At 42.9% G+C, this 16,788-nt stretch overlaps 1 protein-coding gene across 4 annotated transcripts in view; it reads left to right on the forward strand.

The window, feature by feature from the left end:
• The window catches only part of LOC119963887 (receptor-type tyrosine-protein phosphatase alpha), a 300,421-nt gene extending 285,932 nt beyond the window's left edge, over positions 1–14,489 (forward strand). For 3 of the 4 annotated variants that reach the window (XM_038793255.1, XM_038793256.1, XM_038793254.1), the window contains 3 exons: positions 4,502–4,653; positions 7,256–7,391; positions 12,492–12,566. In XM_038793255.1, the coding sequence (XP_038649183.1) occupies positions 4,502–4,653; positions 7,256–7,391; positions 12,492–12,566 (363 nt within the window). Of the gene's footprint in view, positions 1–4,501; positions 4,654–7,255; positions 7,392–12,491 lie in introns of all 4 variants that reach the window. The other variant, XM_038793253.1, reaches the window with a different exon arrangement.
• The last annotated feature ends 2,299 nt before the right edge of the window (positions 14,490–16,788 follow it).

Below are 16,788 nucleotides of genomic sequence, written 5' to 3' on the forward strand. Positions count from 1 at the left end.
CTGCCATCTTTCCCTATGTCGCAGAAAGAATTTCTTTCTCTTGCTGCTCCTTTCTTCTAAATCCACTTCTGGTCCACGAATCCATTCACGGTGGAGTATAGTCTTCCTCCACCACTCCTGCACCCTTTTCCTTCTAAACACCCGCCCGGCAACCAGGGAAAAGGACCAAAAAGACCGCCTTGAGCGGGAGTTGTCAAAAGTGCAACCACCCCCCCAATTGTCGCCACTGGAAGTCCCATGCTGATTCTCCTCAACTAACTTGAACCTCTCCAAGGTTGATCTTTTCTCTGATTTTCTTTTTTTCTAAAACCTTACCTACCGCTAATGTTCCACTGACTTGCTAGTAGTTACTAAGAATATGCTCACATCCTTTCTTGAAAATAAGGGTGTTAGATTTACACACTCCAATTCTCTGGCACCTTCCCCATGTCTCGGGAAGATTGGAACATTATGGTAAGCCCTTCCACTATCTCCACATTCACTTCCATTTGCAACTGGAATGGAAGCTGTCCAGAGCAGGCAACTTATCCACGTTAATCATAGCCAACCTTTCCAGTGCATCCTTCCTATCAATTTTCACCCCATCCGTTACCTCTGCTGATATGTCAGTATCCTCTTTTTTAGTAAGTAATGACATTCAGTGTTCTTGGCTTGCCCTGCACTTCTAAGCACATATCATCTTCTTTGCCCAAAATGGGTCCCATCCCACCTCACACTACCCACTTACTAGTTGAATACTGAAAGGAGATTTTGGGGTTCCCTTTTATGTTAACTCTACTATTATCCTATCGTTTCTTTACTGGTTACATATTCCTTTTCACATCCCCTCTCAATTCATGTATTAGGCTTGGTTCTTGCTTTAAGACCTCACCTGACATCAATCATATTGGTTTCATCATTCTCAATCTCGCTTATCCAAGGAGGCCTGGTTCTCCTCGCTTTTACCCATGTTGGCATGGGCCTAGCCTGTACCTAAAATATCTCCTCCTTAAAGACCGTTCATTGTTCCATTACAGTTTTTCCTGTGTCTTTGGTTCTGTTTCGCCCCAGCTAGATTCTCTCTTATCATATTGAAGTTGGCCCTTTTCCCATCTAGAAGTTCTAATTTAGTTCACTCCTTGCTCTTCTCCATTGCTAACTAAACCTTCTGATACAATGAACATGTTTACCCCACAGGGACTTGATCCTCATGACTCACCTAATTCCCCATCACCAGATTCAGCAATGCCAAACATATTCTGGTTCAGGAGGTTCTCCTGAACGTATCTCAGAAATTCCACCCTCTTCTTGCCCATGATTCTAACATCTCAATCAATATTTGGGTAAATTAAGTTGCCCAATATCGCCAATCTGTTACACATCGCTCCGATTTCCCTGCAGATTTGCTTCTCAACTCTAACTCAATGGATTTTGTCTTTGCTGCCTCCAAGACATACTGTTTCAAACACTGCAATGTTTTCCCTAATCCGTATTAACACCTAATCTTCTTTCCTCCCCCTAACCTTTCTGAACACTTTGGGCGCGATTCTCCGCCCCCACGCCGGGTGGGAGAATAGTGGGAGGGCCTCCCGACATTTTTCACGCCCTCCCGCTATTCTCCACCCCCCCCCCCCCAAACGCCCGACCCATGCCACGAGGCCGATGGGCCGAGCGGCCGGGCCTTCACGCCCGTTTCAACACGGCAGCAAACACACCTGCTCGCTGCCGTCATGAAACGGGCGCCAGATGCCCGTTTGGGGCATCTGGGGGCCCGATTGGCACAGCAGTACCACGGCCATGCCAAGGGGGGCATAGGCCCGTGATCGGTGCCCACTGATCGCGGGCCGTGCGTCTGTAAAGGACGCACTCTTTTCCCTCCGCCGCCCCGCAAGATCAAGCCGCCACGTCTTGCGGGGCGGCTGAGGGAAAAGACGGCAACTGCGCATGCGCGGGTTGGCGTTGTCCAACCTACGCATGCGCAGCCGACGTCATCGGCCACGTCAGCCGGTGTGACGCTTGACGTGTGGCCTTGATGACCGCCGTCACGGCCGTGACGCACGGGGCCGCGCTCCTAGCCCCGCCCGGGGGGGGAGAATCGGCCCCGGAAGTGGGCGTGAAAGCTGCCGTGGGTCACGGCCTGTCCCACGGCAACCTTTACGATTCTCCGCATTTGTGGAGAATCTCGCCCTTTGTTTCCTTGAATATTAAGCACCCACTCCTTACCATTTTTAAGCCTAATTTCTGGTATTGCTTCTACATGTACTCTCACATGGCTATTTGTGCTTGCAATTCACCAATCTTATTCACCACATTTTGTGTGTTTACATAAATGCACTGTAAACTTGACATGGTATTCCTCATAGTCCTCTTTCAACGCTCCAATCCAATATCGTACTACTACCTTCTAAAGTACTATCCAAAACTCACTTCTTTATGCACCATGTTTCACTTTTCTAGTTCTACATGTTGGTTACCAGCGCTCTGCCAATTTACTTTAAACCCTCCCCTGTCTGCTAGTGAACCATAGAATGGACCAAAGAATTCCTACAATGTAGAAGGAGGCCATTCAGCCCGCACCGACCCTTTGAAAGGGCACCCTACCGAGACCCACTCCCCTGCCTTATCCCCATAACCCCATCTAACCTGCACAGCTTTGGACACTGAGGGGCAATTTAGCATAGCCAGTCCACCTAACCTGCACAGGACTGAGAGGGAAAACCGGAGCACACAGGGGAAACCCACACTGACATGGAGAAAGTGCAAACTCCACACAGTCACCCAAGGTTGGAATTGAACCCGGGTCCCTAGCGCTGTGATGCAGCAGTGCTAGCCACTGTGCCGCCCTTGAACCTTCTGTGAGTGTATTCATCTCAGTCCTATCGAGGTGTAACCTGTCCTTTTAAAATAGATTTCATACCATATGTCTCAAGTATCTGAATTTCTCCTTCCTGTACCATATTTTAAATCATGCATTGATTCTCCCCATTGGTTTTTTGTCACTAGCACATAGCACTGGAAATAATACAGAAATTACTTCCCTGGAGGTCCTAGTTCCTGAACACCTGACCTTCGATCTCAGTGGCTGTTCCCTGTCATTGTTACCAACATGTCACAACCTCTGGATTACTCTCTTTCCCTTGCAGAATATTCTGCACACCCTCTGTGATAGCTTTTATCCTAGCACCTTGCAGGGCTCACAGTGATGGTTGCAAAATGCATGTCTATTCCCCCAACTGCGTAAACCTTTTTTAACACCTGTATTTCTACTCTTTGATCCCTCTTGTGCATTCCCTTTCCCAGTGGTGCTTTGGGCTGGACTGCACTGCTTCAAGTTGTTGTCACTCCCTGCTGTTGAAATTCGCAGTACAGGTTGAAAAGTGGCGAACACTCCATGCCTCTTTCCACTCTTCCATGAATGGCAGCTCACTTACTATCCTGAACTCAAATTGCCTGTGGGGTGACTCCCTCAGGAAATGTATGATGCAGGAAACTCTCGAGGCCCCTGATGCTCACAGTGATTCTAGCTACCCCATGTTCTTGAAAATCCTGAGCTGGAGGTGCTTCTGACATGTGTGGTCTTCAAGATACGTGGAGCATCCTGAACTTCTCACGTGGTTCAGGAGTTGCAAGCAACAGTTCTCAGCCCACCCGTAATCTAAGTAATCTCCATTTCCAGTTTCAGAATCTAGTTGGACCTTGTTTAAACTACTTATTTTAATTATTGTCTCTACCTGTCTTGTGCTAATATTCTTACCAATTCACTTGTAATTGGCCTGATTGAAATTTGTAATTCCCAATTCATAGTTAAATATATGTCCTAGTTTAGAGAGAGAAAACAAGAAATACTCATAGCCAATCACTTAGTCACTTCCTTCTGATGTTACACTTTTTTTCAGGCATGTTTGTTCCGACTCTTGCTGACTTTCTGCCACTGCTTTTAACTGTGGGCTTTCTGACAGTTTTCCTTCAGGCTTGCTGACTTTCCATTGCCAAATTTAACTTTGGGTCTCCAGCACTGGTTTTTTTCAGGCTCACTGAGATACGTGCTGACTCCTCGTCACAGTGAGCCTCTGGCATTATTCTCTCTCATGCTCTCTCATTCATCTTCTTTTCCTTTCTCTCTCTTTAATTCTCTTTCTGTACCTGATTTCTGCATTAAATTCATCAACTTTAATTCACCCTCCTTCTCGGTTCTTCCTCTATTTCTTTCTCCATTCTTAAATCGCATTGTTTAAGGAGAGGTACTGCCTGTCCCATTTTTCACCAAGTTTCCTAATGCCCCTGTTGTCGACGCCATATTGTTCAAAGTTTTTAAAACCTTATCATGCACAAATGTCATAAGATGTCCTGCTCAAGCAAAATCTGGCCTACAGATGATTTGTTTCTCACATTTTTATTCTTACATTTCTGGCTGTCCTCGTGTTAATGTTTCAGCATAAGGAGCTTAACGATCAGCATCATTTTTGTTGTGGGTTCTATCCAGTGCGGAACTAACAGTGTAATCTATGGCTTTTCCCTCAAGGAAAACAAAATTCGGCAGATCAGACAGTTCCATTTTCATGGCTGGCCTGAGGTGGGAATTCCTGCTGATGGGAAAGGGATGATCAACCTGATTGCAGCAGTTCAAAAGCAGCAGCAGCAGTCAGGGAACCACCCAATCACAGTGCATTGCAGGTAAGTCACAGACTACTTACCAATGTGCTACAGGCAACATTTCCCAATCAAATAATGACTAAATTGTACATGTGTACCTGAATATCAAAGTGCAGGATTTTGTAATATTTGGGTTTGTGTTGTTTTTATATAATTAATGGTCAAATACTTTCTATCTACATTCTAATTCAGTATTTTTTAAGTTGACCGACAGAAGAGTCCAAGGAGTTATAGGAGTAAATCAAAGACCCTGGGGTTTGTGAGATGTTGAAAGTGGTAGGGAAGCACAAATGAATGAAGAGGGGTGCTTCAGGACACATTTGTCTGGAAGCCACTGCCACACATGCAGCCATTACCGTATCCCTTTCCTAACAGCCATTACCGTATCCCTTTCCTAACAGCCATTACCGTATCGCTTTCCTAACAGCCATTACCGTATCCCTTTCCTAACAGCCATTACCGTATCGCTTTCCTAACAGCCATTACCGTATCCCTTTCCCAACAGCCATTGCCTTATCCCTTTCCTAACAGCCATTACCGTATCCCTTTCCTAACAGCCATTACCGTATCCCTTTCCTAACAGCCATTGCCTTATCCCTTTCCTAACAGCCATTGCCTTATCCCTTTCCAAACAGCCATTACCGTATCCCTTTCCTAACAGCCATTGCCTTATCCCTTTCCAAACAGCAATTACCATATCCCTTTCCCAACAGCCATTACCGTATCCCTTTCCCAACAGCCATTGCCTTATCCCTTTCCAAACAGCCATTGCCTTATCCCTTTCCAAACAGCCATTACCGTATCCCTTTCCTAACAGCCATTGCCTTATCCCTTTCCAAACAGCCATTGCCTTATCCCTTTCTGAACGGCCATTGCCTTATCCCTTTCCTAACAGCCATTACCGTATCCCTTTCCTAACGGCCATTGCCTTATCCCTTTCCTAACAGCCATTACCGTATCCCTTTCCTAACGGCCATTGCCTTATCCCTTTCCTAACAGCCATTACCGTATCCCTTTCCTAACAGCCATTACCGTATCCCTTTCCGAACAGCCATTGCCCTATCCCTTTCCTAACAGCCATTACCGTATCCCTTTCCAAACAGCCATTGCTGTATCCCTTTCTGAACAGCCATTACCGTATCCCTTTCCAAACAGCCATTACCGTATCCCTTTCCTAACAGCCATTACCGTATCCCTTTCCTAAGAGCCATTGCCTTATCCCTTTCCTAACAGCCATTACCGTATCCCTTTCCTAACAGCCATTACCGTATCCCTTTCCTAACAGCCATTACCGTATCCCTTTCCAAACAGCCATTGCTGTATCCCTTTCTGAACAGCCATTACCGTATCCCTTTCCAAACAGCCATTGCTGTATCCCTTTCTGAACAGCCATTACCGTATCCCTTTCCAAACAGCCATTACCGTATCCCTTTCTGAACAGCCATTACCGTATCCCTTTCCTAACAGCCATTACCGTATCCCTTTCCTAACAGCCATTGCCTTATCCCTTTCTGAACGGCCATTACCGTATCCCTTTCCAAACAGCCATTGCCGTATCCTTTCCTAACAGCCGTTGCTGTATCCCTGTCCTAACAGCCATTACCGTATCCCTTTCCAAACAGCCATTGCTGTATCCCTTTCTGAACAGCCATTACCGTATCCCTTTCCAAACAGCCATTGCCGTATCCTTTCCTAACAGCCGTTGCTGTATCCCTGTCCCAACAGCCGTTGCTGTATCCCTGTCCTAACAGCCATTACCGTATCCCTTTCCAAACAGCCATTGCTGTATCCCTTTCTGAACAGCCATTGCCGTATCCCTTTCCAAACAGCCATTGCCATTCCAAACAGCCATTGCCATTTCCCTTTCCTAACAGCCTTTGCCGTATCCCTTTCCCAACAGCCAGTACTGTGTAGTTTTCCGAACGGCTCTGAGTGTACCTACGTCAAATGGACCACAGTGGTTCAAGAAAGTGGCTCACCATCACTTTCTTGAGGGCAATTAGGAATGGGCAACAAATGCTGGCCAAGCCAGCAGCACGCATATCCTGTGAATGAATTATGAAAAGTTCACCCACCACATCTCACCTGAAAAGTGAAACAGCTGAAGAAGTGGAAGAGGGCAGAGACAGAAGCAAGTAGAAGTCGAGAAGCGAGAACCAGAGAACAGACACAGCAATAAGACGAACAGAAATCCCAAAATGAAGGAACAGAATTTCTATTTGTGTGTCCAATGCAGCAAATGTTCAACACACAATCACTTGGAGAGTGACTGTGTGTCAGGAGTGTATTCTTCACTTTAAAAAAATTAATTTACAGGAAGTGGGCATCGCTGACTAGGCCAGCCTTTATTCCCCACCCCTAGTTACCCTTCAGAAGGTGTTGAACATTGTGCAGTAATCTGCGAATATCCCCACTTCTGACCTTATGGAAGGAAAGTCATTGATCAAGCAGCTGAAGATGGTCGGGCCTAAGACACTAAGGTTATAGTGCAGGGCCAATTGCGCCAGTGTTTGAAGAGTAATTCGGTCCCCATTTTAAAATCATATGTTGTATCCTTATTTTTATGTTTCTGTTGTGAATTTCTATGTCTGCATTCAAAGTATATACTGACATATGTTTACAGTGCTGGTGCTGGAAGGACAGGTACATTCTGTGCTCTGAGTACTGTCTTGGAAAGAGTAAAAGCTGAGGGCATCCTGGATGTGTTTCAGACCGTAAAGAGTCTAAGGCTACAGAGGCCACATATGGTCCAGACACTGGTAAGTGCTGTGAGCTGAACGTGGGTACTTTTACTGCTGGTTGTTTCAGCCTGAGACTCTGAAAGGACAGCCAAGATATTTTAATAGCTAATACTGTGTTAAAAATGCAGAAATTATGGACTGAGATTTTTATGCTCACTGTATCACCCTTCATTGGGAACGAAAACATCTTCCAGTTTAAAATAGCTCTTATAACTAACTTTCCTACATGCCTTATGACCACTTTTATTGTCCATTAATATGGAAGGCCACTTTCTCAGAGTTGTAAGAATCCCTACAGTGCAGAAGAAGGCCATTTGGCCAATTGGGTCTGCACCAACCCGCCAAGAGAGCACCCTACCCACGCCCCATTCCCATAACACCATCTATTAAGGGGCAATTTAGCATAGCCAATCCACCTAGCCTTTGGGCGGTGGGAGGAAACTAGCGCACCCGGAGGAAACCCACGCAGACACAGAGAATGTATAAACTCCACACAATCACCCACCCACTACTGGAATTGAACCCTGGTCCCTGGTGCTGTGAAGTAGCAGTATCTGCTACTGTGCCACCCTAAGGAACAAGCAGCAAACCTTGATTATAATGGACAAGTATTTCTGAATGCAAGTCAAATTAAATTGAAATGCACACATGCCAATTATACTTGTAAATATTTTTGTTGCTGCTGCCACTCCATTATCATACTCTAACAATACTTGCAGCAATTGGGTTGTTGGACTCATGAGCAAACTTAAGATCTCGCTCAAGAGTATGGAAAGAAAGAGGATGGAATTTTATCAACTCTTGGGTTAGATCTGAGGATACATAGAATTTACAGTGCAGAAGGAGGCCATTCAGCCCATCGAGTCTGCACCGCCTCTTGGAAAGAGCACCCTACCCAAGCCCATACCTCCACCCTATCCCCATAACCCAGTAACCCCACCTAACACTAAGGGCAGTTTGGACCCTAAGGGCAATTTATCATGGCCAATCCACCTAACCTGCACATCTTTGGACTGTGGGAGGAAACCGGAGCACCCGGAGGAAACCCACGCACACACGGGGAGAACGTGCAGACTCCACACAGACAGTGACCCAAGCCGGGATTCGAACCTGGGACCCTGGAGCTGTGAAGCATTTGTGCTATCCACAATGCTACCGTGCTGCCCGGGTTGCAGGAACAAAGGCAAGATGGACAACTCCCCAACACCGTTCTGACAGCAAGGATGTTTTCCTGTGGCGAGAATGGCTATGGCTCAGCTGCCATTGAATGAAGGAAGGCGACCAATTTGAATACTTAAACAACAGAATAATTGTGATTTTCCCAATTTTGACAGCAGCAGAGGAGGCAACTTCCCAAGGAGACATCTGAACCAGAAGCTCTTGACCCAGGGAGGGGGATTCCCCTCTCTTCTCTGGGGCCTACCTGCTTCAGCCATTAAAAATGCACATGTCCTGTGATTGGGCTGGCAGCATGGGAGACCCACCTGCCATCCTCCATTGGCTGCCTTCCCCACCTGCTGCTCTTAATTGCCTGCTTCTGATATCACAGGGGAAATCCTGACTTCCGTCCAAGTAGACTGGTGAACCAGCACCCACCCCAATGTCAGAATCTTCACCTCTCACCTAATATTGTCTCACGTCTCCCAGAAACATCTCAAACCAATTCATACAAGTGAAGTGCAGTGACTAAGTGAATGTGACAGCTAGTTTGCTCACAGCAATATCAAACAAATGGCGCTGAAGTGATTGCTAAGTTAATCTATTTTTTGTTGATCATGGTGGTTGAGTCAAATGTTTGCCAGACTATCTAGCAAATTCATGTAATGGTACAGGGTTTAATATCTAGACCAGAGTAGGGCAAACTACGGCCCGCGGGCCGCATGAGGCCCGCCAAAGGTCTTTATGCGGCCCACCAAGTCATTTTTTAAATTTTTAATTATTTTTTTTAAGGTTAATGGGGGGGGGGGGGGGGGGGGGGGGGGGGGGGCTGTTGGGTTACCTACTGGTATAGGGTGGATACGTTGACTTGAGTAGGGTGATCATTGCTCGGCACAACGTCGAGGGCCGAAGGGCCTGTTCTGTGCTGTACTGTTCTATGTTCTATATGAGGCGCCCAGAATCATAACCGGGTGAAGTAATTATTTTACATAATATACTATGCGGCCCTTTAAAATTGTGAATTTCTGAATGTAGCCCTTGCACGGAAAAGTTTGCCCACCCCTGATCTAGACCAAGCAAATGACACCTCGGTTTAATATCCCACCTGAATAATGCACATTTGATGATGCTGTATTGTAGCAGAAGTGTGTAGATAATGTGCTTTCTATAATAAGGTGCCTAAAGCTGTACCCTGAGGCCATGTACAAATTTTTCAATTTCTCTATACTCTTATTATATGGCTCTACGTATGGAATCCATATTGTTTTTTGTATTGTCTCATCTACTTACATTATTCTTTGAAAATGTGAATGCATTTAAATCCTAGAGTCGTTCTTCAACTGGGACCCTTCGGTGCCTATCCATTGAGCGTATTCACCCATTCTTCTAAAATACATTAAGTTGCACTTCACATTAAATTGTGTCTCCCATATGCCTGTCCAGTGCACTAATCCTGCACAGATCCCATTTAAGCATTTTACTGTCCTCTTTGCCATTTGCTGCTACTTTTCTGCTTTTAATTCATTTTGATACCCTGCTGACTATGCACAAACCAAATCATCTACATAGAACAAAAAGGGGTCCACAACAGACAGTACATCAATTGCAACCCTTTACCAATCCAAGGAACATCTAGGAATCCTAACAGTTTGTTCCTTGTTCTTTCAACCAGTTTTTTTTTTCATAATGCTTTATGTCCTCATTTGGAAAACACCCAATATTTTTGTAGGAAGCCTTGTGCGAGAGACACCTTGACAAATGCATTAGGTTAAGGAACAAGAGACTCCTAATTATTGAGAATAAGACTCTACGCTTCTGTGGAAAACATCACATTGCCCAAGTTCCTCATCTCACATAAAAGTCTTTCTGAATTATGCACCGAGTGTAATTGAAAGGCCTTTGAGCCTCTGTTATTTAAAAGTAGAAAATAGAAGCAATAGGAGGACATTTGGCCCTTCGAGCCTGCTTCGCCATTGATTATGATCATGGCTGATCATCACGTTCAATACACTGATACCGTCTTCCCCCATATCCCTCGATCCTTTTAGCCCAAGACTATATCTAATTCCTTCTTGAAATTGCACAACGTTTTGGTCTTGACTGCTTTCTACTGGTAGTGAATTCCACAGATTCACCACTCTGGGGGAATAAATTTCTCCTCACTCAGTCCTAAAAGGTTTATCCCCTTATCCTCAAACTATGACCCCTAGTTCTGGACTCCACCACCAACAGGAACATTTTTTTCTGAACCTCCCCTGTTTAATCCTGTTAGAATTTTGTAAGTTTCTATGAGATGCCCTCTCACTCTTCTAAACTCCAATGAATATAATTCTAACCAATTTAGTCTCTCCTCATATGACAGTCCTGTCATCCCAGGAATCTGGTAAATCTTCACTGCACTCCCTCCATAGCAAGAACATCCTTCCTCAGCGAAGGACACCAAAACCACACACAATACTCCAGGTGTGGCCTCACTAGTACCTATACAATTGCAGGAAGACTATACTCAAATTCTCATGCTATGAAAGCCAACAAACCATTGGCCTTCTTTACAACCTGCTGTACCTGCGCGCTTACTTTCAGGGACTGATGCACAAGGACACCCAAGGTCTCGCTGAGTATCCACCTCTCTCAATTTACACCCATTCAAATAATAATCTGCTTTCCTATTTTTAATACGAAAACCTCACATTTATCCACATTATATTGCATCCACCATGCATGTGCCCACTCACTCGGCCTACCAAATCCCATTGAAGCATTTCTGCATCCTCCTCACAGCTCACCCTCCCACCCAACTTTGTATCATCTATAAATTTGGAGATCATACATTTTAGTTCCCTCTTCCAAATCATTAATATATAATGTGAACAGTTGGGGTCCTAGCACGAATCCCTTCCGTGCCCCACTCGTCACTGCCTGCTAATCAGAAAAAGAATAATTTATTCCAACTTTTTGCTTCCTCTCTGCTAATCAGTTTTCTATCCACCTCAAGACACTACCCGTAATCCCACGTGCTTTAATTTTACATATTAATCTGCTATGTGAGACCTTGTCAAAAATCCTTCTGAAAGTCTAAATAAACCACATCCAACGGGTCTCTCTGGTCAACTCTACGAGTTAGCTTTGACAGTCATCCAGACTTGAAACGTTAGCTCCCTTTTCTTTCCACAGATGCTGTCAAACCTGCCGAGATTGTCCAGTATTTTCTTTCAGATTCCAGTGTCTGCAGTAATTTTCTTTTATCTAGTTACATTTTCAAAGAGTTCTAGTAGATTTGTCAAACATGATTTTCTTTTTGTAAATGCATGCTGACTTTGTCTGATTGCACCACTGCTTTTCAAATGCTGTGCTATGAAATTCTTGATAATGGACTCCAACAATTTCCCTACTACCGATGCTAAGCTCACAGGTCTATAGTTCCCTGTTTTTTCTCTACTTTCCTTTTTGAATAATGGGGTTACATTCGCTACCCTCCAATCTGAAGGAACCATTCCAGAGTCCAAAGAATTTTGGAAAATGACCACCGATGGATCTACTATTTCTAGGGTTACTTCCTTAAGTATTCTGGGATGGAGATTATTAGGCCCTGGAGATTTGTCTGCCTTCAATCCCATTCATTTCCTTCAGCTCCTCACTAAAAGGTTTGCGCAAAGAAGAGATTTTGGCTGTTTCTTTTTGACTGATCATGCTTTCCACTCTCCACCTCCATTAATGGAGAAACACAAATCTTCCCTTTGCTACCTCCCTACCTAACAGAGCTGAGAATTTAATGAAATATGATGAATTCTGTACGGTAACTAATAAAACACGGGTTAACATAGCACGGATTTGCTCCATTTTCATGTTTTCCTTGAGATTTATATGTCATGTCATGTTATATTATGCCTAATATTTTTGCTGTAGTTGAAATGTCTTTAAACTGTATTTGAAACTTATAATTTTTATTTTTTTCTGCAGGAGCAGTATGAATTCTGTTACAAAGTCGTGCAAGAGTACATTGATGCATTTTCGGATTATGCTAACTTCAAGTGAAAAATGCCTTCTTAATATTTTGTAATATTCTATTTGTTAATATACCCAAACCTGTGTATATATCTTATTGGTTTTAGAGGTTGGTACCATAGGCTTCATATTAGCTAGAGATTTTGTATGTAGCAGAAGTTTAGCATATTAGTCTCATTTCAGCAGTTTTATTGAGTAATGTAAGCTGATGTTCAGATTGATGTTGATCAAATTTATTTAGTAACTGCTTGGAAGGGTTCATTGAATTGAAGGACGGAGGCAGAATAAAAGAGTAAAGTCATACGACCGCAAAATCTGTGGCTTTATCAGTTGATGCCCCTGAATTGAATTAGTCATTGCCAACTCTTTGTTTTATTTGAACTTTGATGATAATCAAGTTTGAAATACCATTCAGTCATTAATTGATCAGTGCCATTTAGACATGATACCTTTTCACTTGGACTATTCGCTCTCTCAGGCAACTAACAAGTTTGTAGTTATACACTATATAGTTTCAATGTCGTGCCATTTTATTTATCAGATTTGAGGTAGAAGCAGTACTTTACATTATTGAGATGTGTAGAAAGGCAAAAGCTCCTTTAGAAACACTCATCTATGCTACTATTTTGTAGAAGTGCGGACCTGTGAAAGGGGTACAATAAGAAAATACTGCTTTTAAAAAAAGCTGCTTTTTTTTTTGGCGAGCCTACACCGGCTGAATTAAAAAGTACTGGATATGCTATCTGCATTACTTTCACATATTCCAAAATCTGCGATGTCCTGGTTAAGTTAACACAAATCTCTAAAGCCTTTTCTTTTCTCCTGAAGTAAAAATACATGGAACTTGTTATAAAGTTCTATTCAAGTTAAAAGATGTGTGGCCTTCGAGTAATCAGTTTGGAACTAGTGTTGATAGGACAATATAAAGGAATACTCTTTAACCATAGCTATTATGTACTGTACATACGAGCTGAAATTTGAAGGGTTTTGAATTTGATATGTATTTTCTTAAAATCAATTTGTTTGAGCTTCTCCTTCTAAGTTTTAAAAAATGTAATTGAATAATCTGGACATTTCTAAAATGTGAACGGCTTGCCTGGGGTTTATCATCATTTTCCTTTAGACACAACTGCCTCATTTTTAAACTTTTACCCATTAACACAGCCTTTGTGCAAAGGTGGAGCTTAATGCTAGTCGTTTGCACAGGGGGAAAAGACCAATTAAATGCAGTGATTCATATGTATTATTTGTGTCTAATTTGGACCAAAAATTTAATATTCAGATTGCGTGGCTTAAGAAAAATCTTCAAGTTTTAAAATTGATTGTTTAAAAAAAACTAGTTGAAAAATGTAAATGTCTTTGATTTATCATTCGCTCCTAACAATTATATTTTTTCTTAATGTACAAATAACTGCAGTTTCTTAACCTGTATTTATTTTTTTATGATGAGAAAATTTAGTGGATTTTTTAAGTTTATTTTTAAGTTTATCGTTTAGTATTTAGGAGCACTCATTGACAGGTAATTTGAGGTGAAGCAAAGTTGGGTCAGTATTTGGATATTGTAGCTTACACCAGCTTGTACCATGACCTGTATGACATATGATGCATTGTCCCATTAAGTTATTTGAGTTTTTGCTCTTGCCATATTTGAGAAACCATGACGCAGCTTTTTACCAAGTTCTCTATAGTGCATTCAGTAGACTCTGGTAATTTACTATATGTTGAATGGATTTAATGTCAGCTTCCTACCTTCAAAAAATCTGCTATCACTGACCACACTAGTGTAAATAAATATTGACTGAATCCCTGACTCTTGAAACTTTGGTATTTTGGGACAATGGCTAAGCTAAAGCTATAATCAGAATAAATGTGCTCATTACAAAAGAAATGTTCATTTGTTTCTTTATTTTGCTTTTGTTTTGAGTGAACTCATTAAAAAGTGGGAAAACTAAACCAGTTTTATTTGGCAGCTTTTGTGTTTGTTCACAGGCATATTGTGTAGGATTAAGACTTAATGAATCACGGCTGCTTTTCCACATCTTTGCAAGTTTTTGACATGCTGTTCAAACCCAAAACACTTTGGATTCATATCCAGTGGTATGAAATGAATTGTTTGGACAAAGTATCATATAAACATAAATAATTGGAGTAGGAGGAGGCTATTCGAGCCTGCTCCTCTATTCATCATGATCATGGTTGATCATCCAACTCAATAGCCTTCCCCAAAATATTTACTGAAGGTGCTCATTACTTTCCTGGTCACGTTCTATTACAGTATTTGGAAACCAGCCAACATTTGGGAAGTTTTCCCATATAACATAATATCTTCTGTCCTTAAAAACACTTCCTCTGTACTTGTTGGGCAAATGAAAGTGGATGCACCAAGTTCACAAAAGCACATTGGCCAGAAACTCAACAATAAATATCAGTAACCTGGAGCTGCTATAATTTTGCAGTCTATGAATTGTTTATCAGTTGAAGGAAAATTTATATCTTGGCTTGTGCCAGGATTTCAAGTCTCTATTTTGATCCACAGTGAAATTAACTTCCATTAAGTGTTTTCATTGAACGTGCTGCGATGCTACAGATTTTTTAAAGTACCAGTCAATTGCAAAGTTTTTTGAATAGATGTTTTAAAACTGGTCTAATTTGTCAGTTCTGTGGTAAACCAAAAGAGATTGCATTTCATTTTGGTACTTTTTCATTCTCAGAATATGGATGACCCAAGGAAGGGCAACCTTTATCAGCTAACTTAATTTTCCCTAGAAGGTAGACCCCATTCCTGAACTTCCATGTGGTGGAAGTACTCACTTAAAACAATATAAGAGGTCAAATGTTCCACAATTTTGACTAAGCGATAACGAAGGGACAGCGATGAATGTCCAGACCAGGATGGTGTGGAACGTGGAGGATATTGTGTTCCCATGCACCTGCTGTCATTTTTCCACAAGGTTATCGCAGTTGCAGGTTTTGGAGAGGATGTCAAATTAACATTGGTGACTTGTGGCAGTGCATCTGGTGGATAATGCACACTGGCCACAGTAAGACCTGTGGTAATGGGAATTGATGTTTCACTTGGTATCCATTCAAGTGTACCCTGGATGGTGATGAGCTTCTTGAGTGTTGTTGGAACTGCACACATCCAGGAAAGTGGAGACTATTCCGTCATATTCCTGACTTGTACCTTGTAGATAGCAGAGATACTTTGGTGTGACGTGAAGGGAGTGGATTACTGTAAAACAGGGTTTTTCAAAGTGCAGGTCGCAACCCATCAGTTGGTTGCGGGCTGGTGTCCAGAGGTCACGCGGTCACCCGATCACGGGAGAAGTGCCCAACAGCTGCTACTAAATTGAGAATGACAACATTTGCTGCCTTTTAAATGAAAAGAAATGAGACTGCGTGCAGTCTTCTGGCCAGAAGCGGCAGCAGAAAGCAGGTCACGCGTCCTGCACATATACTTTATGTCAAGCGTCCTCCATGTACGTGCTTTTGTCGCCAAATCACGGAGTAGAGTTGCTTCCATTTTCTAGCTGCTGGTAAGAGGACTGTGGCGATGGATCATTTTCTTAAAAAAGTAAGCGACTCAAATAGGCAGTGCACCTACTGGACAGGATCTCACAACTGAATCTGCTGGAGAGCTGCACAGGAGAGCCCAGGACAGAGCAGTGCTGGTGTTAGCTCTGTACAAAGCTCCAGGGCCTCTGGTTAACAGCCTACAAAGCAGAAACTTAACTTGGGAGCAAAGCAGTATAAAGAGGTATGGTTTTGTCAATTGTGCCAATGCAAATAAGGATGCATAGACCATGTTTGTTATATGCAGGGAAATACTGGCACATATTTCAGAGAAGTTTCAGATTTTGAAAGAGAAGTGGTGGGTGAAAATTCCTTTTGATGTTGAGACCCCAGAGTCGGTTATTAACTTACAGCTGACTCCAAATTAAAAGACTACACTGCTGTGCCCGACCTGTGATACCACATTAAAAATAGCCCAAATGCCCATAAGGCTGTCAGCATTCTGGAGTAGCATCTCCCAGGAGTATCCAATGCTGAGTAAAACAAGCAGTTTGTTGCTATTGCATTCACAGCGACCAACATGTGCGAGGTTGGATTTTCTGTTTTCATAAAGATTAAGATGGCGCAAAGGAACTGACCAAAGTCTGCACCTGATATGCGCATTGCCCTCTCCTCCTTTGAAACTGATTCAAGTGAGAGCGTAAGGACCCAGCAGCCTCCCCTTTCGCATTATTAAGCA

The sequence above is a fragment of the Scyliorhinus canicula genome, chromosome 3 (assembly GCF_902713615.1).
Source record: "Scyliorhinus canicula chromosome 3, sScyCan1.1, whole genome shotgun sequence".
NCBI lineage: Eukaryota > Metazoa > Chordata > Chondrichthyes > Carcharhiniformes > Scyliorhinidae > Scyliorhinus > Scyliorhinus canicula.